General features: G+C 43.9%; 1 protein-coding gene across 1 annotated transcript; it reads left to right on the forward strand.

The window, feature by feature from the left end:
- Positions 1 to 1,327: 1,327 nt before the first annotated feature.
- mfsd2b (MFSD2 lysolipid transporter B, sphingolipid) lies at positions 1,328 to 24,733 on the forward strand (the record flags this gene model as incomplete). The annotated part of the gene is made up of 14 exons (XM_083934248.1): positions 1,328 to 1,678; positions 7,084 to 7,209; positions 7,311 to 7,435; positions 11,859 to 11,982; positions 14,372 to 14,450; positions 14,615 to 14,796; positions 16,109 to 16,199; positions 17,461 to 17,582; positions 18,100 to 18,183; positions 18,866 to 18,949; positions 19,087 to 19,196; positions 20,984 to 21,127; positions 22,010 to 22,186; positions 24,388 to 24,733. The coding sequence occupies 14 exons, from the start codon at positions 1,328 to 1,330 to the stop codon at positions 24,434 to 24,436; spliced, it is 1,848 nt and encodes a 615-aa protein (XP_083790374.1). The 3' UTR covers positions 24,437 to 24,733.

Below are 24,733 nucleotides of genomic sequence, written 5' to 3' on the forward strand. Positions count from 1 at the left end.
TGAGACAGGTGTGTCTTTAAACAAATGTATCACCAAGCTGGAGGCTTTGCACAGCCACTGAATGTGTCATCATTAAAAAATAGCACAATTTCCACATCTCCCGAAAAACACACTTTGTCCTAAACACACACACACTGCTGCTGCTGGTGGTGTCACACCATCGCCTGCCATAATCTCCCCACAGATGCACTCACACACACACACACACACACACACGCACATGCACATGCAATCCGGTTAGTGTCATGCACCGTGACGGCCGCTGCAGGGCGCAGCTCCGTCACTGCAGACTGAGAGCTGAAGCGAGAGTGGAGACGCGCAGAGACCATCTCCATCCTCCGCAGTCTCCTTCTCATCCTGTCCGTCTGGCCGACTGGCAGATCACCGGACTGACCTGACTAACTCACTCACTAACTACCGAAGAACTACCGCTGACAGCTCCGGCTGCTTTTCCATCAACACAGGGTAAGATGGTTATTATGTTTTTCCTTTTATTAGAATAAGCTTCGGGGGTTTTTATCAGGTGTGCAGAGTGGTTGTTTATGGATGCACTTACACAGATGAGGGCAGAGAACATACTCCTGCACGGGACGTTGTCGCTGTTTTGCGCCCCTGTTTGCTCTTTCCCAATCATGGTCAGCTGTGCAAACTGTCAAATACAGCAGGTGATGGGAACCTGACTTATAGTAGGCTATATATGAAAAATATATATAATAAAAAAAAGGTTGCTTTAGCTAGAGTGTATGTGTCTGTGTGTGTGTGTGTGTGTGTGTGTGTGCGTTCGTGTGCGTGCGTGTGTGTGCGTGTGTGTGTGTGTGTATGTTTGTGTGAGAGAGAGAGAGAGAGAGAGAGTGTGTTTGTGTATTGTCCCATAATGTGTTTTTGTGCATGTATCCAAAGTCTTTGTATGTTTATGTGCCTGCATTCTTGTGCTTGTATGATGCAGTACATGCCTGTCATTGAGTGTGCCTATATGTGTGTGTGTGTGTGTGTGTGTGTGCGTGCGTGTGTGTGTGTGTGTGAAAGAGAGAGAGTGTGTGTTTGTGTATTGTCCCATAATGTATTTTTGTGCATGTATCCAAAGTCTTTGTGTGTTTATGTGCCTGCATTCTTGTGCTTGTATGATGCAGTACATGCCTGTCATTGAGTGTGTCTATATGTGTGTGTGTGTGTGTGTGTGTGTGTGTGTGTGTGTGTGTGTGTGTGTGTGTGTGTGTGTGTGTGTGTGTGTGTGTGTGTGTGTTTTAACATATGTGTGTATAGCACCGCTGCCTGTCTGACTTTGCCCTTCCCTCCTGGCCTCATTCCAGAGCACAACAGCATGTGAATGGCGGCAGAAAGCGGCAGAGTTGTCACAGAGGAGCAGGAGGAGCTCCCAGCCTCTGGAGCCGTCACTCCCGCTCACCACACACACACACACACACGGAGTCAGAGCCACATCCAGTTTAACCCTCTGACATACACCACCCAGTGGCAGCAGGCTCCTCGCACCCTCACTCACACGAGGAGTCACAGTCACACTCACTTCAACACTCCCTCACACACACAGGCGCAGAAGTACGGCTGTCGCCTCACACACAGTCTCTCAGCCATGACCAAGGGAGAGAAGGGAGCTCAGGGCTCTGCAGGGAAGCTCCTCAAGCCCACGGAACCGCTCTTCCCCAAAACTCCTCAGCAGGTAAGCTCACCTGTTTCTGCCGCTTCTTTTGTATCTATGACATAAATGGTAGTATTATAAGTGACACTGCTGTAGCCCTTGTTTGGATCTGAGGCACTGGCTCTGTTTTCAATCTCATCTGGTGTGTTTGCAGCTTAGTTTGGCTGTGAGTGACTTTACATGATTGGATGGAGAGGGGAAAAAAGATGGAAAATGTGATCTCTTTAGTCGCTTATCTGTTTGTGATTAATCAGCCGCATTGTTTTCCTATGAACCGTAATCCCCCCCTCCCCCCAGATAGTAGATTCAACTCCACTGGGAAGTTGATTGTTTTCATTTGAGAAAAAGTTGTGTTTCCACTGATTGCATGATCATCAACGGACTGAAGTAACAAAGATAGTTGTAATCAGGGCCATAACAGGACGCAAGACAGTATAAAGCAAACGAAGGAAAGGATGACTTGCTGAGTTGATTTTCCTGTCGTTTTCTTTTTGTTTTATCTCATGTTATTGATGAGAGCTCCCCGGGTGATTGGCATTCAAGTGCTAGAGGATGATAGGTCTGTGAAGCCAGTAAACCTTTTGTGCGCGAGAGAGTGTTTGTATTTGAGTGCCGATGGAAGTGTGAGTGATGAAAGATAAAGGAGCAAGCATTCACACGGTGCATCGCCCTTTGGTTTAGGTAGATACCTAATTATGCAGACAGTGTTTCAAATACTGCGGTAATGCAATACCATGGCAGTTAGTCACTAGTATTCTGTTTTTCTGTCTACATTGACTCGGGTTTCCTGTGACACTGCATTACATCACTCGATCTAACCAGTTCTGCAACTGTCTCATCTCTACCAAACCTCTATCTAATCCACAGTGTTTTTATGTTGACACCAGAGACCTATTCAAATTTGACTATAAACAGATCATTTTCAAAGTAGTTTCCCTGCAGATGGCATAAACAGAGGATTAATATTTACATACGGGTAGTGGATGGAACGTGGCACATTTATTTGCATTTACTTTATTTATTATTTGCCCCAAAGACCTTTACAGCCTTAGCTGCTGTTGTTGGAGGCACTTCGGGGTTAGAGCTCGTACAAAGTGGTTAGCATTGTTTTCAGTGAAGGTCCAATACTGTCAGGAGTGAGATTTTTCCATTTTTTTTTCTAAAACAGTCTTAAATATATACATTTAAATATATAGTTCTACTCTTCAAACTACAACAAAAGTCTAACCTGCAAAATGTGCATGCTTAGATGGCTTCAAGAGTGTCTTTAAACTTGATGAGTTAAATAACATTAGCGAAATAGAAGTTGACTTCTTGCATGTTTATCTGAAAGATGGGGACCACAAAAGTATTATTTTCAACCCTGTGTATGAGAAAAGTCAAATAAGGCTGAATGACAGACTGGGACATAATAGATGAAAGCAGTTTTTCCCTTTCTGCGCGGGTCTAAATGATCGATCACGGTCAGTGAACTGCCACTGCAAAATCCACATGAAGAGCCTCCGATCCATCACAAAGTACAGAGCTTTGTCACTCTGACATGCGTGTGGAGCATTTTCAAGAGAACGACTAAACCACTGGCTATAAATTCTCTAGATTTTCTGCGTAGATCCCCCGCGAGTTCATCCAGAAACCGTCGACATTTAGAGGACTTGCTTCCATCTCTGTCATGATCAACCTTTTCCTTTCATACTCATAATCCTGAATGATCTGAATTGATGGCACAAAGCCATGACTGGAACCCGTGATATGACCCTGATACCTAAAATTGTTAGAAAATCCAGCTTAACTTTTTAGCACGCAAACATTGCGGTGTATACATTTGATTCGGAACAGAATAGGCTGTAGCTTAGCTGGCTCGAGAGGCTTTTTCATCCTCCTTTCTTTGAACTAGAATTATCCTCCATCCTGATTGAACTCACCAGTGGTTCAGTTCAGACGTTTTAAATTGTTTTCCCTCGGACGGTGAAGGATTCATTAACTTTGGAGATTAGTCTTATCTGTTTGTCGACAGTCTGAACTTTGCAGATGCTCCCTTTTAGTCTCAGCCAGTGTTTCTGTATATATGTGTGTGTGTGTGTGTGTGTGTGTGTGTGTGTGTGTGTGTGTTGAATTGTGTGTATGGGGTGCTGTTTGGGCATCCAGACAACAGTAGAAAGGATATCCTGTTTATCCTCTTTGATGATAAGAACTCAGTAATGAAAGATTGAGAGCAAGTGTTTGGAGTGAAAGAATGAGAGTTGAGAGACAGAGAGAGACAGAGAGAGAGAGAGAGAGAGAGAGAGAGAGAGAGAGAGAGAGAGACAGAGAGAGAGAGAGAGAGAGGGGAGTGCGGGGTGTATTTTTGCACATCATCAGTAAAGCAGCGTTCTCCAGACACCAAAGACTTTAATTTTTCTCTCCAATTAGTGGTAATTGCAGTGAGAGTGGAAGAAGGGAGAGTCTTGAAGTTGGAACCGCCGCGCAGCCTTTACTTACCTCTGACCCGCTTGTCTTGCAATTGAATAATTACACACCTCCCTCCTGGTAATTGTCGTTCCCGAACCCCTCCATGTTTTGATGGGCCGAAAAAGGAGGAAGAGAAAATGTGAGCCCGGATAATAACAGTGTGTCGGTCGCAGCCGCGGTTACTTTGGTGATTTCCCTCTTTCATAAAGCTCTAAGGGGAGTAGCTGTGGGCCAAGTCTGGGCCACTGGATGTGGAGTGACACTGTTTTGTGTGTATGTGTGTTCTGACTGAGGCTACCTTTAAGAACACGTTTCAGATTAAAGACCAGTTACTTGGGGACGAAAAAACTGTGTCCCCCATTTGGAAAAATGTGATTTTTTTTGGTTAGGTTTAGGCAAACAGTGGTTATGCCTCCAGGAAATGAATATAAAGTCTATGTAATGTCCCCAAAAGTGACCTAAGTAAACATATGTGTGTGCATGTGTCTGACACCAAAGGTTATACAGAAGGAGGAACAGGCAAAGGTTGTGCACAGCCCTGGAGACAGTTGTAAATATTGGGCTCCCTAGACCGTGGTTACTCGTCTTATTCATGTGTGAAGATGAAAGCTTTCCTTTCTTGCTGCACACACAGACATGCACACACACACACGCACACACACACACACACACACACACACTCACACACAGAGTCACGTGCTTGATGGTTTTGGCAGAAGACGGTGAGGGGATGACTCGGTGGGTTTCTCAGTCTCCTCCGTGTGCCTCAGCGTCTGCACAGACAAACCACAATACAAACAGCCGACAGGGGGGCTCCTTCTAATCCTCTGTTTTGTGCATGCAGCCGTGCATATTTTATACATGAGCATCTTTCTAGTCTGCTTGAGCTACCTGTCATCAAGGGAGCTGAAGCTACAGGAAGACTTGCAGATTTAAGGGATAGTTGGATATTTTGAAGTGGGGGTTATACAGTACAGGTACGTGTAGTGTATTACCTACAATACAGGCTGACACGGAAGCTAAGCAATTTACAGATGTAGACCAGGCCACAGCAAAATATCTTTTAGCCACCTAAAAAAGGCCCCACCTTAAAAAATCAATATAGAATATTTTTTAAAAGCTTCAAAGCCACCAGACTCCACCAGACGAAAACAGTAATTTAACCCCACAGAACACAGGAGTTGCTGGTCTACTGCTGCTGTTTGTATGTGTAACTGTGTGATTTTGGTGTTTTAAAGGTTTAGTTCGGATTCATCAAAGTCACACAATAACACAAACTCACCAGTTGTTTTTGTCAAAGTAGTCTGGTGGCTTTGAAGAGAGCCTAGATGGATATAACGGCTTCAGTTACACATTGGAAAGAGCTGTCGGACGGAAAGGTAAAGCAGTACAAATATTCTGAATATAACACACACTTTAAATGATATAATGCAGTACGCTGCTTAGCTTCTGTGTTGGTACTCCTGCCCATTTCTCCAAACTGGGGGCGTGCTGACCACCATTTACTGTAATGTTATACACTGACTATAGATAAGTACCTCATACAACCACACTTAAAAAAAAAATCTGAACTATCCCTTTAACGTTGTCATTGCGATTGTCAATTGTGTGTTTTTAAGGGATTGGAACTCAAGAAAAAAGATTTAAAGGCACAGTTTCTGAAATAGATCTTAACAGACCCGCACGTCCTCCACATACTGTACATCACAGCAAATGCAGTGTGACATGCCGGCACTTAGCAGCTACTGTACTTTCCTTTGCATTCCTCTGAATCATTGCCACATAAAGATGAGAAGGAATGTTATTTTAGGAGCACCTGAAATAGAAGTTGAAAGGATTCAGATTATGAATGACTACAGGATTCACTATTTACAGTCTGAGTCATAACACATAAGTCCGTTCTCATGGCTTACTTTAACTGAGAGGGACACACCTTACTTCACATTGGTGTGTGGGAAGCAGTGCAAAGTTTAGGTAGAAATGTTCTCGGCCCTAAAGAAACTAAGAATAATTAGAGGAAGTGAATTAGTTCAGTTGGTTGGATTATAGGGCTTAGTTTGAAATACCTGTCCCTGTGTGTAAAAGTTCCTGTGTGGACCATGAATGGAGTGTGGACTGGTGGCTGGAGAGGTGCCAGTTCATCTCCTGGGCACTGCTGAGGTGCTGTTGAGCAAGGCACCTAACCCCTAACTGCTCGGGGCGCCGGTCACTGGCAGCCCCCTCGCTCTAACATCTCTCCATAACTGCATGTATATAGGTCCTGTGTGTGTGTTTCAGGTCTGTGTGTGTGTGTAAAATAAAAAATCATAATAGAATGAAAATTGAATTTCCCCATTGCGAGACAAATGAAGGAATTCTTCTTCTAAGATTCATATCTCATACATGTGTATTAGCTAACAAAGTGACTCATTCCTTATTTATACTCTTGACTTCCTGTTCCAGGAATGAGTCAGATGAAATTTAAGCAATAAATGCATATTCACCATGGTCTAAATATATTATTTTCATATTAAGTAGAGCCGCAGGCACGTCCAGCTGGGAGGAGGCCTCGGGGAAGACCCAGGACTAGGTGGAGAGATTATGTCTCCACACTGGCCTGGGAACGCCTCAGGATCCCCCAGTTAGAGCTGGTTAATGTGGCCCAGGAAAGGGAAGTTTGGGGTCCCCTGCTAAAGCTGCTGCCCCTGCGACATGAAGATGAGATGAGATGAGAGATGGTCTTAGCCTTGAATGACTGAATTTGTGTCCATTAATGCATAACCATGTTGGAAGCAATTACCTTTGAGTTAGTTTAAACTTCATCAGAGAGCAGTCATAGTATTTTTAGCATCCTTTATTTCCAATTCCCAAAAGGAATGAGGGTCTTCATCAGAATACCTGCAGTGGAGAAAAGTACATTTTCTCATTAGCTGCCTGCCCTGGGAGCCTGTCATTATCTTATTTTTTCCCCTTCTCCCTTATCACCTTTGTCTTCACAGACTGAGTTGGGCCAGAAGTTGACTTTATGCAGCAAGCTGTGTTTTGCCATCGGCGGCGCACCCAAGGAGGTGGCTGCCAGCGCCACAGCCTTCTTCCTGCAGATCTACCTGCTTGATGTCGCTCAGGTAATGTGGTTGACAACAAAGAGAACCAGAAAGTGTGCCCAATTAAATGTAAGTGCCTGCTTGTTGTTTTAACTCCAGTCTGTCTCTGTTTCGCTCTGCAGATCAACGCCTTCCAGGCCTCCATGGTGCTGTTCATTGGTAAAGCTTGGGGCGCAGTGACGGACCCTATTGTCGGATTCTTCATTACAAAGAGCAGATGGACCAAGATTGGCAGACTCATGCCCTGGTGAGCTCCCTGCTCAAACTATGAAAGAAACTCCATGATTGTTATTTCCTCTAACCCGGTCCCGTATTTCTGTGATTGCTTTTTTCTTACTTCTGTCACTTTCTTTTCCCACATTCCTACCTTTAGATTTTCTCCTTGGCCCAAAAGTATAGACAGTCCACTTCTGTTTAGATTCAAAACATATGATTGCACAGAGATATTGATAATAAGACAGTACTTTTAGGAAGGACAGTTAAAGTTTTCTAGATTTTTACAAAATAAAGAAAGAAAGAAGAAAATTACAAGAAATTCCCCAAAAACTGCATTTTTTAAGAACTATAGAGCAGCCTTTAAAGGGAACATGTGCTTACTTTCAGTTTCATACTTATGTTAACATGCTTTAATTAATTATTTTTTTTTCCAAATACCGTCTGTCTCAATATACCTGTATTCATCTGTCTGAAACACTCTTTCTCCGCCTGTCTCTATAAGCTCCCCTCCTGAACAAGCCCAGTCTGCTCTGATTGGTCAGCGTTTCCTGGTATTCCCCATCTGCACTCTCTGCGTCTCTGCCCTGTCATTGCAGCTGGGGAATGACTGTAGCGCTGCTTTCTATATATAGTATTTGCACCTGAAGGCACAGTTTCTGACTACGGACTGCATGCATTTCTCTGTGGATTAAGCATTTTTATACTAAAAAAGACATGGAAATCTCGCTTTTTTACAATATGTGACACTTAAGTCCAGAAAAGGATGGCGTGTAAGCAATACAAGAAGCAAAATGATATATCTTTACTTAAAATCACCCCCCTCTCCTTAGTTAACACACGGATAAGTGCTGCTGTTGACACACAGCTAAGCTTGCATAAAGGACTGCAATTTGTCAACAGATTATGAAACTTGTTTTAATCCGCTCCCACTCTCTCCGACATAATTATGGCTTCTGCATCATGCTGATGTTTGTGCAAAATCTAAACAAAAACAAACCATGTGCTGCAGTTTTGGAGAGTTTTAGAAATTATTCTTTTGCACAAGCCTCTCACCTGAGGATTGGGCTGAATAAATAGCCTTTGTGCTTTAATTACACTGTTCCCGACGCTCCCTCTGAGGAGCTTCACACACTGTATGCTTCAAGGGCGTGGGCTCTGTTTTTGCCTTTTGAGGCCAGACAACAATAGACGTGAAAGTTTATCTGCATTCTTTTTATTAATCATGTTGCCACCGAGCTGCTCATTGACATTTATTACATTTATGTCACACCTCATTTCACATTTGGGCGTCATCCAGCATCTTTTTCTTTGTCTGCAGGACGTCGCTCAGTATTTCACCGCCCTTCAGCGCAGTTTTACTTTGTGGCTCTGTGATTGTGGATTATATGAAGCTCTTACCACCATTTCCATAAATCCTCATGTGCAAAGATGATTTTATAATCGCGCGTGTGTGCAGTAAATGTCTTTTGAACACACTAGCGTGACACTTACTGTAACCACACATTCGGTATCTAATGTCTGCGTTATAAACCATAGATTACACACAAACTGACAGAGCTGGAGGGGCACCAAGTCCACTTGGGCCAGCCAGTCACGTTCAATAGCAGACAGATGCTGATGGCTGTTAAATCAGCTTTGATTACCCCCGGAAAGCTGTAGGTGTGTGTGTGTGTGTGTGTGTGTGTGTGTGTGTGTGTGTGTGTGTGTGTGTGTGTGTGTGTGCGCGTGTGTGTGTGTTTGTGTGTGTGTGTGTGTGTGTGTGTGTGTGTGTGTGTGTGTGTGTGTGTGTGTGTGTGTGTGTGTTCATCTGGATTTGTGATGAGATTGCGAGACACTCCCTCAGTTTTGACCCTGTTTGGAAAGTCCCCTCTGCCCATCCAACAGGAAGTGTTTTCACCCCTCAGGCTGTCACATCCAAAGCCAGACATGAAGTGATTTCTATCTTTGGATTCTTTACGATGGAGTCATTTGGCCTAAAACACCCTCTTGGGTGCTGCTCTGTTTATTGTTTTGTGATTGTAGCACAATCCCAGTGGCAAGTAGAACCCCTTTTTTACTCATAAAAGAGTCTCTGCTAGAGAGAAAAAGGTGTCAGTGATGGTATACCAGTGGATGAACAAGTATTCCTTTACTGAAAAATCAACAACAATACAACAATGTTAATGCATAACAATACACTTGTTGCAATTAGCGATATTTCTATGTATTTTTTGATTATACAGCAGGTTGAGGTGCTATATAGATACTGTGAAATGTAAAACTTGCAATCCACAGAGAAATGCACACAGCCTGTATTCAGAATCTGTGACTTTAAACGAGCCGTCAGGACTTCTGTACAGTTGTGATGTCACAATTATACTATATATAGCTGGAAAAAGCCGGTACAGTACCGTTACAGTCATTCCCCGGCTGCATGACAGTGCAGAGTTGAGAGTACATATGCAGAAAACCCGGAGACGCCGACCAATCAGACCAGACTGGGCTTTTTCAGGAGAGGGGGCTTAAAAAGACAGGCACTAAAATGGAGCGTTTCAGACAGAGCGTGAACACAGGTGTATTCAGACAGACAGTATAAGAAAAATAAAGTGTTTTTTCAACTTTAAAGCATGTAAACATGTTGTAGTAGAAACCCAAAGTATGAACCCAAACATTTGCATAATACTGGACCTTTAAGTATCAAAACTCAACCCAATATCAGCGAAGAAAGCACACTCTCACCCACCAGACCTCTTCTGGATTCCCTCTGTTCCACTGCACATCATCTAATTAACATGCTGCTAAGTGTCCTGAACAAGTCAGAGAGGAGAGAAATATGTGTCAGCTTCCTATTAACCTACTTAATGAAGCCACGGCAATTATTGGGACAGGTGTTAGTGTGCATTCATCCATGCCTGATGTGTGGGAACATGAGAGTTTGGCGCATGTGCCTCTGTTGCCTCTCCCCAAACACAGTCATCTTGCAGGAACATTCTAACTGTCCCATTCATCAACCCCCGGGGCCCTTTCATTGCTCCCATGACCAAGCGGTCAATACTGCAGCACCAGCGTTGTCAGCCGCCTTTGTTTGAACAAACAATCAGGAGGAGAGTGAGGTGGGCGGGCTGGACGATGCCAGAAATGACCATTCCCTGCCTCTCTCTCTACCTCTTTCTCCCACTTTCTCTGTTTATAATTCCTGGTGCAGAGCAGGTCACAGGTCAGAACCTCTGCAGGTTTTGTCGCAGTCACCAAAATGCCATCAGTCCCATCCTTTTTCTACCTGTAGATGTGCCTGTTACAGCTGTTCCAGGCTCTACACCGCATGACAAAGTGCATTTTTGCTCTCCGAAGCAAAAGAAGAAGAAGAAGAGGGCAGATGATATATTGGCGTTACTATATAAGTCATACTGTTCATCCATAACCCGCCCGTTTCGCTTCATTTTGAAACACAGCCATATAGTCTTTAACCATAATGACACACATGAGTTGTTTACATATGAATTATACATGGCCAGCACACTGTATCACTCCAGGTTCTTAGAAAAGCACAACACAGCAGAATTGCTTCATGCTGTGTTTGCTTGAGTGTGTAATGCTCATTGGTGTGTGTGTGTGTGTGCGTGTGCGTGTGCGTGTGCGTGTGCGTGTGCGTGTGCGTGTGTGTGTGTGTGTGTGTGTGTGTGTTGATCTTTAAATGGTATGTGGGTTGGAAATATTGCGGTATTTTTGCCTGTCCGTCGGAGGACAGATTCCTCCCATACTTACAACAGCGTAATCATTTAGCAGTCAGCTTAGTCCCACTGTAATCTGACAGAAATATGTCCTGATTTTAATACTGCCCTCCTGTGACAATTACATAACACAAACACTGTCATCCCTACTCTGACAGCTTAAAGGTCCCAGTATTCTCATATTCAAGTCCATATTTGTATTTTGGGTTTGGACTAGAACATGTTTACATGCTTGTTCAAACACATCATTTTATTCTGTATTTATTATTATTATTTATTTTTTATCATACTGTCTGAATATACCTGTATTCCCCCCTTTTAAAAAAAAACAGAGGTCTGTTTCTATAAACCAGAAAAAGCCCAGTCTGCTCTGATTGGTCAGCGTTTCTGGGTCTTACGCACCTGCACTCTTGGCATCTCTGCACAGTCATTGCAGCCGGGGAACAACTGTAACAGTACTGTAGCAACACTGTAGCAACACCTTCTACCTATATATAGTATAGTTGTGATATCGCAACTGTACACAAGCTCGTTTAAAGGCACAGTTTCTGAATACGGCTGTGTGCCTTTTAATTGTATTATAAAATCACACATTTAACATTTTAGGCTGTTAGAAAGTGTGATGATGAATGCTTGGAGATACTTATAAATATATAAATAAATATGATATTTGTGCTTCAAATGGACAGCTGGTAAAAGTGTTTAGTCCATGAGTCTCACCTGACATATGTCTGTTCTCTTTAGGATGGTGGGTTGCTCTCCGTTTCTGGTGGTCTCCTACTTCTACCTCTGGTTTGTTCCTCCTTTCATCAGCGGCAGGTTCATCTGGTATCTAGGCTTCTACTGCCTCTACCAAACCCTCATTACTGTAAGTACGAATGCTCTTTCAGAAGTACGATGTTGTTTGATGTTTAAGAAATCTGAAATGGCACACGCATGCTTCAGATCGCACAGCAGGACGTCACGCGCAGTGGGACGCAGGAGATGAAAGCTCTGATTGATGCATCTCATAGTGAGCGGATGACACAGATAACATACAGATAAAATGCTGCAAACATTGCGAATAACAAAGTGGGAATGATTACAGACATGTCACGCCAGACTCCGACAGCTCCTGGTAGGATTCACACGTTGATTTGTGAGATGTGCAGCGGACTGGAGCCCAGAGCTCTTCGATACCTCACCTCAAGGGGGAAGTGTAGTTATTTAGGTTTCCTTTTGTTATTATGGTCCAGACCATTCATCTCTCACCCTCTCTGCTCTGCTCCGGGGTAACCCATATAACATGTGCGACAGAGTGCGTAGACCACTTCAGCCACACTGCGGAGAGCTGTAATGGCATGTCGTTCTAACTACTTGATAAGTATACAGTCAGTCCTGCCAGGAACCTCTCGCTGGGTAAATGCTGGTTACCACTTTTAGCCTCTCTTCATTGTCTCTGGATGTGTGTTTGTGCGGGAGAGACCAGCTGTTGTTATTCAGAAGGTCACAGTCTGTAAACAGAGGTTAGGATGCAATACATCATCTGTTTATGCAATCAACCTATAACGGGCTTCAATCAGCTTTATTAGTTCTCACTTCCATCTGTAGCGGACGGTTAAGCAGGTTCACTTCTATAAATGTTCGCGTCCGGTAACGGCCCCGTAAATGACATGCTGTATGGAACCAGCGGCTGAAGAAAGTCTTTTCACGGCCGCTTTTATTTTCGGCGTGGCTTCCGCAGTGCTGACTGAGCCCTTGTGTAAATTACAAAGTGAAGCTGGGTTTGCTCGCCTATTCTCTGGGAGAGGTGGTGAGGAAGAAGAAAACAGACAGAGAGCTGAGGTTGGCCGACATGGAAACTGCAGAGATTGCTTTTGATATATATACAGCGCATATTTTGCAATTTCACAGGAACCGAGATGAAAGACATCCAAAGATATCTTGGGTGTTCCTGTTTGATTGTGAGTCAGATATTATATGCTAACAGGACTGAGAGTGGGAAGCCATTCTGGTGGCTCTGTAAGGCTGAGCTAAATGAACACCAGCGTGCTCACAACGCTAACGTTCTGCGAGTTATACGATGGTCCCATAAACCGAGTTAGGAAGTCGTTCTCTCGACTTATGTTCATGAGCTTCAGGTCCTAATGTGGAAACAACATGGACGCTACAAAGAACGTGTGTTGGATTTTCTTGCTCAGAGCATTTAACCAACGCCGCTTACCTGACTTGTTACCAGGGTTAATGCTAACAAATTACTTTTCTAACTAATTTAGGTCACTCTACGTGAACAGAAGCGGTTACAACCTACTGTAATACCATACTACAAATTACATGAACAAAACTGGTATGCAATGCGTGTAATAAAAAGATTCTTACCATCAACCCAACCTTTATTTTCACCCGCCGTGTTCCTGCGCAGCATGACGTCAACGGGGTCACCCCTATGTTCCTCGGGTCCTATGTTCTCCGGTCGCATAAACCCTCTGCCATCGCGGATTTTATTCAGCATTTTGTTAGAGCTAGAGGTTACGGTTAATTTAGGGTTACAGGCAGGGTTAGGGGGTAGTGATAGGATCTACATGAGCCTATTTGCCGGGGAATTGGGCACTGATTGTGGAAAAAATAATAGATCGGGGAACAAGCGGGTCTTTTTTAAAAAGAGGGTCCGATGTTCCCCGGTCACATTCAAAGCGGGGAACATAGGACCCGAGGAGCATAGGAACGCTCCAACGCCAACTCAGCAAGTGGTGTATGAAAATGTTTGCTGACTTTCTGAGCTGTTGTTTTGACTTGAGGGGGCATTCACTGAATTGTCTCAGCTGGAGACAATTTTTTTCCTATTATTCTGACATCACATGAATGCACCAGTATTGTTTACCATGTTCACCAATATTCATAGTGGCCAGACAGTGTAATTGTAACTTCCAGGTCCATCACATGACGTGCAATCCATTCGAAAGCTGTTGAGACATGTCCCTCAAAGCCACAAATGTTGACCTCATGGTGATACTGGAGGAGTCATGAGCTCACTGGTTGATTCATCATGAAACCATTAATATCTGAACAAAATTTCATCGCAATCGATTGAATAGTTGTTATTATATTTAGGTCGAGACCGACTAGAGCTGTGCTGTTTAAAAAGAAACGCCCCTGCCTCAAAATTTATTATCTTCCTCCAACTTTATGAGCCTTGTGCAACTGTTTGACTGCTGCTGTGCGAGACTATGTATTATTTAGCCGAGCCATAATGACTGCGTCTTTCTGCTCCATTGCAGTGCTTCCACGTGCCTTATTCTGCTCTCACCATGTTCCTGAGCACAGACCAGAAGGAAAGAGACTCAGCCACTGCTTACCGTAAGCTTATAGTAATATGCACAAAGCAGTTGTGAATGCCTGCAATGCCGAATTCATATATCATATGCTTTTTTAGTTGTTTTTTTTGCAACGGTACAGATAAGGAGTGTATGAACTAGCTTACTGTGAGTTTATGTAACTGATCTTTTCTTGTGTGATGCCAGGAATGACAATGGAGGTGCTGGGGACTCTTGTGGGCGCTGCCATCCAGGGCCAGATTGTGGCCAGCGCTCATACTCTGAAGCACTGCCCGCCTCACAACATGTCTGCCAGTTACCTTGGCAACAGCAGCGGGACAGAAATTGTCAGGCGACTGGTGCGCTCCCAGGACTACCTGTCACACTCAGTAAGTGTTTCCGTGCCAGACCAGGAGCCCAGGTGTGCTCAAAGTAGGCCAAAGTGGAGTTGCTTTGAAAATAATTCGGACCGTCATAAGCACTCTCACTTAACTTGGAGCTGCGGTGTGTGCTCAAGGCGGTTTACTGGTGCTAAATATCCGGGGGTCGAAAAAAAGCAGCGCCGAATGAAAAGGAGGATTGTTTGAAATTGGGTCCATATTTACTGACTGTCTGCAGGTCCTGACATCCAAAAGGTTTTAACACATGAAACCGATGGGATTGAAAGGAGACGCCACTGTTTGATATTTGAACCCGACATCCTGAGCCAGCTCCCCTCTCATGACCACAAAGGGGGTCCTCCCTCACATCAGGCTCCAAACTGTGGCCCCCACATTGAGGGGTCTGCACAGTCTGCAAGTCATTAGGCCTATTTATATCCCACCCACAACATTGGGAACAAAGCACTCCAGATTCAATATGTGGGAAATGTCAGTCTCTTACTTCAAGGTGGCTGCAGTTTAGCTCAAAGTTGGAGGGAAAGGAACACGATAGGACACATTCCCATCCACGTTTCAGTTCGCAGAGCTGTGAATAAACACGACTGCTGATGTGAATCCGTCATGGGACTTTTTTGCAAAGATGAAACGAGTCCAATCTGTCCTGCGTTTCGGTCGCACCGCAGCTATTTGGGCTGCAAACGGTTCTTTTTCCGACGGATTTTGGGTGAACCCTATCGGGGCGACCCGCTCACCGCGCCAAACCCTCTGCAGCCACCCTCTAAATTCCTTTGTGGTCGTTGGTGAGGGTGGCACACCGTCTGGGCAAACTAGGTCTGCCCTCGGAAACTGGGAGTGTTTGATGTGCATAAATAATAATGAACCGCCGGGCTGAACCACACGGAAAAATAGCAAACAAACAGGAGTTGTGTAAGGCCGAGCAGTTCCTGTCGGTATACGGCATTCAACGGTTCCAGCTGTATTTTGGGATACAGATGTACTTGAGGTTTCCTCCTGTTTGTGCAGTTTAAACTGATGCGGAAGACAACACGGACCGACTCAGGCAATAAACCGCGCACTGATGAGTGTTATAATAAGAACTGAAAAGAACAAAAATCCTCCAGTTGAGTAAAAAGTGACACCTATACCGTGACAATTTCCAGAATGGATAAACACATATTGAAATGAAGCACTTGATTTATTTTAGCATTTGAGAACATTATGAATTAAAGATCGAGGAGGGTCTCAGAATAGAATGGATTGTGCGGGCTGTGTATGAAGAGATGGATTGATGTCGCTCCATGTGTGTTCTCTCTCTCCGCAGAAGGAGGTGTACATGATAGCTGCCGGCGTTGTGGGGGGAGTGTTTCTTGTCTGCACCGTGGTGATGTTCCTGGGAGTCAAAGAAAAAGATGGTGAGACTCTTTTGGGCATTGAAACTATTAGTTGATCGACAAGAAACTGTCAAGAATTTTGATAATTAATGATTAGCTCCACCAAATTCACACACAAGGTTCAGTTTACTCATCACAAGGAGTACTACTCAGAAAGTCAAAACAGTTGTATCATGTCTAATGTGGTTTCAAGTTTGAAGCTTTAAAAGTAGTGCAAAAACAACCCTGATGATGTCATCATCTGAAATAAAATGAGCAAGGGGTTCGATCACACACGTCGCCAGCAACACCATGCTTTTCCTACGGTACGGTGATTGATTTGAATGGGAATGTCCGTTCTACTTTCCTTCTATTTCTACGGGCTTGAGCCAAGCTGTTGTTCGATGAAACAAGCAAACTGAGAACTTGCTCTGGGAACTTGCGACATACATTTTTCTAAATGTATGTTGGAATTTCATAGGGATAATGATTCATTCATTCATCTACAACCGCTTGTCCCTGTCGGGGTCGCGGGGGGGCTGGAGCCGATCCCAGCTGACATCGGGCGTGAGGCGGGGTCCACCCTGGAAAGGACGCCAGTCTATCACAGGACACATAGAGACGAACAGAGACAAACAACCATTCACACCTACGGGCGATTTCAGACTCATCAATTAACCAAACACGTGAACGTCTTTGGACTGTGGGAGGAAACCGGAGAACCCGGAGAAAACCCACGCAGACACGGGGAGAACATGCAAACTCCACACAGAAAGGCCCCAGCCGGGATTGGAACCAGGAACCCTCTTGCTGTGAGGCGACAGTGCTAACCACCACACCACCGTGTCGCCCCCATAGGGATAATGATTATTTTAAAAAATAATTAACACATGAATCAGTGATGGAAATAAGTGTAAATTACAGCATTAATGAACCATCCCCCAACCATCATTTGGGACCCATTTTGGATTCAAACCAGAATAATTGGAGATGAAATTAGTAGCCTTGGGGCATCCCTTTAGGGCGGTGGTCTAACACACCGTGCAAACGACTGTAGTTGACTGTGTTTGCTGTTCTATTTTCCTTTGCATCCCTTTTGTACTTTTCCTACACGGAGAGTATGTCATTAAAGTACTCGGGACTCTGCCAGTGTAAGCTGTAATTCTCTGATCTTTGAGTGACAAACAGCATCCACTGCAATGCAGGGGCAGTTCCAGGATTGAGCAACCACATTGCCTTTCTCTTACTGCATGTTATTTGATACGATACGCCGCATTCTCATGTTCTTATTCCTCTGTTTCAGATCCGTACGCCCCAAGGACAGAGAAGCAGATCCCGTTCCATCACGGCTTCATCCTGGTGATGAGACACGGGCCGTACCTCACACTGACCGCCGCCTTCCTCTTCATCACCGTCGCCATCCAGGTAGGAGAAAATGTATTTATAAAGCACTTCTCAGACACGACACTCAACGTTACAGTAAATGGAGTCCTGGATCCTGACAAAGCGGAAGAATCCCTGGCGCTCGATGATGATTTGATCAATGTAGAAGAGCACTTACTGAAAGCTCACGGTTTTAAAGCATGTTTTAAGTCTCCGGAGAGGGATAGGAGCGCAGCACGTCCTTGCTGTTTGTCTGTCACTTGTAGGCTGATGCTTCACTTTTTGACACCTGGGGGTTTTACGCTGTTTGAATTATTGCAGACTATTCCAGCTTTTGCATCGGATCTATTTCTGCACGTTATCCCCCCCTCATCTCGGTGGAGGTGTCAGTTGTCATCCATGTGAGCCCAGAGCGGGAATGAATCACTGCGAAACGCCGTCAGCAGCTTCTCCAGTCACTCCGCTTGGCACGCAGCGCGGCAAGCTGAGCGCCAAGCGACAGTGCTGAGTAGACAAGTCACGACTGAATATCTGAACGTTTGATCTCTGATTTCTGCAGCTGGTACAGAGCAACTTCGTGCTCTTCTGCACTTACGCCGCTGATTTGAGGGATCACTTCCAGAATATAGTGCTGACCATCCTGGTAAGTGCAAACTCTATCACTGATTCTCCTCACAAGTATCCCGAGATGTGAAGTGTAATTATAAAAAATAATGATATGGTCCCATATTATCCTCATTTTCAAGTTTATACTTGTGCTTTGGGTTTCTACTAGAACATGTTTACATGCTTGAACACAAAAAAACACACAATTTTTTTTGGATCTGCAGTCTGCTCTGATTGGTCAGCGTTTCCGGGTCTTCCACATCTGCGCTCTCTGCATTACTGCTCTATCATTGCAGCCGGGGAATGACTTTCTACCTTTATACAGTATATACAGAAGCATACGTATGGAAGTCCTGACATTATTTATACAGCACCTCAATCTGCTTTATAAAAAAAGACATTGAAATCTTACTTTTTTAAAAACTACATATATTGTTTCTCCCCCTGTGACTCCATTCAACCTTTACTTGAACCGCAGCAGCTGTTTTTCATGAATCACAGAATTTCATGTAATAAATGTTTCATTTTGATAAGGGAAACTTGCCTCATTGTACATTTGGACATACTGGTAATGACTAATCATTGTGTAACCATGAGCTCATCATTATCGTCATATATATATATAAACTTGATCACGATGACTTTCTGGATGAATCATATTCAAAACTATTCTCTTCACATATACGTCAGGTATAATTGGCTTGCCCGTCTATCCCCAGGTGTCTGCGGTGATAAGCATCCCGGTGTGGCAGTGGTTTCTGCAGAGGTTCGGGAAGAAGACGGCAGCCTTCTGCGGAATCACAGTGAGCATACCGTTTTTATTTTGGTGGGCTTTAACGCAAGTGCACTTTGGTGTTTGCGCCATCATGTGGTCAAAGTTGGGAATGTGGCACCCTCGTCTATAAGACTGTTTTAAAAATCAATCTTTCCCTCTTTCCAGTGGATAATGCCCTTCACTATGATGCTGGTCTTCATCCCCAATGTTGTGGTGGCCTACGTTGTGGCTGTCTCCTCTGGACTCAGTGTGGCTGCCTCGCTTCTGCTACCATGGTAAGACTACCGCAGAGTCTTACTTCTTAGTGTAGCCCTGTATACATGTCAGATTTAGATATTTAAATGGGAAACTTTGATTTTTCAGATTTTTGACCGCTTCTGCTCTGCTAATGTTATGAGATACTGAATATTATTTGTAGCCTACATCGAATGTGTGTGAGCCACTTGCTGTTCTCTACCCCTCTGTCTGGGCCCCGTAGTAGCAAGGAGGCCTTAGGCATGTGCATAGACTGTAGGCAAGGCAAGGCAAGGCAAGGCAACTTTATGTATAGCACTTTTCATACACAAGGCAGACTCAAAGTGCTTCACAGCACAACATGCCATGAATTAAAATGCATGACAGAAAGACAAAGAGAATAAAAACATAGACAATGATAAAAAAAACAGTGCGGACGTTAAAAGTGCAAAGATTTAGCAGTATCCCTCAGATCATACTTCACACAAGAGGATCACTTTTTCTTTTTTTTGTCAGCATCTTTGATATGTTTTTCAATAGAAACACAGAAAACAAACACCTTCAAAGTATGGGAACCAAGAGTTGTATACATTTCTTGGTCCTTAGATTTATCCAGATCCAGGTGTGAAAGCTTCCTCGTTGTTTGCAGTGAAGGCTGTTCCATGTGTCTATCAATGAATAAGAGGCCAGCAGTGGGACAGGCTTTCTTAGGCCAGTACTTTGAAACGGCCTTTTACTTTAGGAGGTAGATATCTTTTCGTTCAGGGACATGTCCAAGATAGAGAGATCCCAGGGTTTTTGAGATGCTTGTTGCTACTCCCTTTCAGAAAGTCTGAATAGAAGGAAAGGACCAGAAAGCGTGATCAACCGTGGTTTGTTTGGTTTGTGATAAAATGTGAATCAAGGTTTTCCCCGTAGAAGTCTCTCCGGGTCCGGGAGTTGGTCTCTCCATTTTCCTTTAGCAGTTCTCAAACAGGCAATCCAGGTAGACTGGAGACTCTATGTTGCCCTCTGGGATACTAAAGGGCAACATAGCATCTGCCAAGGTTATGTTCTGAAAGCCCGCCCAATGAGGACTAAAATAAATATGCTATAGCTGATTTTATATCCTTCTTCATTCTAAATCCACTAAGCCTCTGACATTGTTTATAACTGCAGTCCTGCTATTAGTCTGTCCGTGCAGTGGTTGTGCTGATCATGTTAGCTCCCTTTGATTTGATGCAAAGTGTCATTAGTCAAACCACAATAGTGCCCCAACCTGCTGTTAGTGGTGACTCTGTGCCCGGAGCGCCCTGTCCATTCACTTGGGTCACGTCACGGTCATGAAAGGGACGTCTTGTTTTATGAATCAGAGGCGGCGTCTACTATAAATCTTCTATACCATCACAGGGCTCATACACCGCCGAGAGGTAAAGCCGTCTGTTTCCCGGTCGTTTCTATGGCTCCCTTTCTACGGCTGCTTCCTCACTCATCTCTTGGCCCCTCCCTCAAACCCCAAATTACAGGGGCCTCCCGTGGGGGCATGTTTATTTTGGAAGGGGACGATTGTTTATCCTGTCTGTGGGCCGGAGCCGGTGGTACCGCCCGCTGCTCATCATCTAATGGTGTTATTAGCTCTGTAATTTTAGCCCACCAGTTTATCAAATCGCTATAAGTAGCCCTCACATCCTCAGCTGCTACCATCCCGTATAAGATGATTAAGAGCATGAGGGTGGTCTTAACATCAGCTTTTCACCATGTCATGTATTAAAGACAAAGGAAAGATGCAAAAAAGACAAATATCACAGATCGGAGTGCATTCAAGTCTGTTTGTATGTTTGCAATTCAGGTCTATGCTGCCAGATGTGGTGGATGACTTCAGACTGGCCAACCCCTACTCTAAAGGCCATGAAGCCATCTTCTACTCATTCTACGTGTTTTTCACCAAGTTCGCTGCTGGCATCTCCCTGGGAGTGTCTACCCTCTGCCTGGAGTGAGTCTGCATTACTGTCACACACACTCTCTTACACCCACACACCCCGTTCACACCTGTTTCTCATATCCATCCTGATTCCTGAGTGATCAAATCACAAGTGGACAGCTCTAAGTGACGGCGGTCAGGACGCATTGAGGACACGTTACATTGACATTAACCTGTAACTGTAAAATAAAGCAGAAACTAAACTTCAAACTTCAATTAGATGCTATAAAACAGACTTTTAAAAATGTCTTTCCGTTCGCTCTCCTGCACAGATCAACGCGAGTAGGCATAATTATTTTTAGGTTCATAAAACGCAACCCAAAATTGAACCTATCACACACACACACCGCCGTTGGGCAGAGAAAGGTTGTGTCCGTCACCACACAGACAAACTGTAGGCAGCACTTCCTCATTACTCATCTCACGTTCATGTAATAATGACTGACCTGAGAGTACCAGCTGAAATTTACCCGTGACAATAACGAAAAAGATTTTTTTATTCAAATATCTAGGCTATCCATATGCAGGCGGAAATGATGTACGTGCTTATTTGCTTATGGAGCGTGGGAGTGATATCCGATCACAAGTGAACACAAGTTCTGCTGCCAGGTGTGAACAGACATACTGACAGCTGTCCACTTGTGATCGAATCGCTCAGGGCGGATGTTAAAAGCAGGTGAAAGCAGGCCCTTTGGTGCTCTGTATGTGCACTTACTGGTCATGATATCTTGCAGAAATGCATTAACTACAGACCTGATGTCAGATTCATTATGGGAAAGGTGTGGAGTTTACTCATTTGCAGAATTGCAGCGTCAGGCTGGATGTCGATTTCCTGTAACCTGTGTTTAAATTGGATCTCTGCGTGCGCGTGTGTGTGCGTGTGTGTTTGTGTAGATTTGCAGGGTATGACACCGGAGCCTGCAAGCAGCCTGCTCCTGTAGTGTACACTCTGAAGCTGCTGATTGGTGCCGCCCCAGTGGCCTTCATTGTTACAGGGTTAATGATCCTCCTGCTCTACCCTATCAGCGAAGATGTACGGCTAAGGAACAGAGTCTGCCTGGATGAGCTACGGTGAGCAGAAATCACTAATGTGCATCAGCATCATAACATCATCCCACTGATGGTGTCATCAGGCCTGCATCACAAACGTATGTTACGATAGTTTGATAATCGGCACTTATGAGGCAGAAATAAAAGATGCCATTGAGTTGCATTATGGGAATTGTAGGAGTAGGAGCTGGACCCGTACTAGGGAATAAAAGACAGGATACATCAGCCGTTTTTTTATTGTGACTCTAGTGAGTCCTCAGATTTTATGGAGGTGCTGGAGTCCTCCTTTATCCCATGAAATTTATATGACTGGCTAAAAATTACACTTGAACATGTCTTGTGAAAGAAATGTCAAAAAAATATATAAAAGTTGAGGATTTGTTGAGGATTTTCACATAAAGGACATTGTTGTTCTCAGAAATATTATATTAATTCCCTCCTAATTAAATATCTGAACCATGGAACGAACTGTTGAGAGCCAGTATGGTCCGCTGTGCCATTACGCTAATGATGCTACAGTGTAAATTTAACTCTTTACACGGTTACATTTTAACTGTGGGCTTGACTTTTACCCGTTCTGATACTTGGTGCACATCCCAATGCTAAGGTCTAAAGTAGTAATAGCAGAAGTTGGCTAGTAGTACTAAAACAGGCTGCAGTAGAACATGATAGACCAGAGTCGTCCAATCCTGCTCCTGGGGTGCTACTGTCCTGCATATTTAAGGTTTCTCTCTGCTCCAACACACCCGAGTCTAATGCTGTGCTCGTTATCAAGCAGCTGAATCTTGATAACGAGCAGAGCATTAGAGTCAGGTGTGTTAGAGCAGGGAGAAACCTTAAATATGCAGGAGCATGATTGGAAACCCCCTGTAATAGACAAATTTAAGAGATCTGTCTAGACCAGGGGTGGGCAATTCCTGTCCTGAAGAGCCACTGTCCTGCATGTTTTAGGTTCCTCCCTACCCTAACACAATACTCAAACTGTGACGAGCATCAGCTGGTTGATAACGAGCAGAGCATTAGAATCAGGTGTGTCGGAGCAGAGAGAAACCTAAAACATGCAGGACAGTGGCTCTCCAGGACTGGAATTGCCCACCCCTGGTCTCGAAGCAGGATGTGGTAGCATTTGTGACACTTAGGCCTCATCAACAATACTCGCTCAAAATCCAAAAGTTGCATTGAAAAACCTGTTTTAATGCGAACGACAGGAGGCTCTAATGAAGATGCTGACTTTAATGTTTACATCAGCCTGATACAGTATAAGTCAGAGCTGCCCAATCCTGCTCCTGGAGAGCCGCTGTCCTGCATGTTTTAGGTTTCTCCCTGCTCCAACACACTTGAGTCTAATGATTTTCAAACCTGTGACGAGCTTCAGCTGCTTAATAACGAGCACATCATTAGACTCAGGTGTGTTGGAGCAGAGAGAAACCTAAAACATGCAGGACAGTGGCCCTCCAGGAGCAGGACAGTGGCCCTCCAGGGGCAGGGTTGGGCAGCCCTGGTATAAGTCAAGTTTTAGGCGGAAGAAGGAGAATAAGCAGAATAAGCCCAAGCAATAATAGACTGTGTGCTTATATTAAAAGCCCACAGAATAAATTGAAGTATTTAATTTACTACTGATCAGTGGTGGAAGGAGTATTTAGATAATTTACTTAAGTACTTCAGTTTGACATCCGGTATTTAAATGATTCTTTTAGATCAGGGCTGCCCAATCCTGCTCCTGGAGAGCCACTGTCCTGCATGTTTTAGGTTTCTCTCTGCTCTAACACACCTGAATCTAATGATGTGCTCGTTATCAAGCCGCTGAAGCTCGTCACAGGTTTGAAAATCATTAGACTCAAGTGTGTTAGAGCAGAGAGAAACCTAAAACATGCAGGACAGTGGCCCTCCAGGAGCAGGATTGGGCAGCCCAGTTTCAGATCAAGTGCAAAAGTATTATGCATTATATCCCTTGTCAGTGTTTTGTTATTATATTATGGGCACACAAATATTAAAACATTTGTTGGAACTTATTTTAAGTGCATCATACCTAAAAGACATGTCTTATAAAGTAATTGTGATTTGCACTTACATGTAGAATCAGAAAAATAACAGATAAATGTAGTGAAGTATGAAAAAAAAACCTCACAATTGTGGTCAGGTATAGTACTGAATAATGTACTTGGTTACTCTCCACCACTACTATCAATGTAACACACTGTTATTATTAATGTCTCCCACAGGAAACAAAGCATCAGCTCCAGGACAATGGAAGATTTGAGTAACGTGTGACCTGGACCTGAATGAAGTGAACTCACAAAAGCCACTTGTTCCAGTCACGCCGCTGGAAAGTCCATTAGTGTATATTACACTGATAAATACTTACAATTGTAATATGTAAACATTTTTTGTTTCCTTTTCACATGTACTGTACAGCCATCTTGGATATATAAATATATAATAAGAGTACCTAATTTATATAAATGAATGTATATCATTACTTGCTGTGTTTAGCTCTACAACTGTAACTTATTGATGATATGTGAATATTTGGGGCTGATGATATGAAATGAATAAATGTTGTAGAGG

The sequence above is a fragment of the Echiichthys vipera genome (assembly GCF_963691815.1).
Source record: "Echiichthys vipera genome assembly, chromosome: 19".
Taxonomy (NCBI): Eukaryota; Metazoa; Chordata; class Actinopteri; order Perciformes; family Trachinidae; genus Echiichthys; species Echiichthys vipera.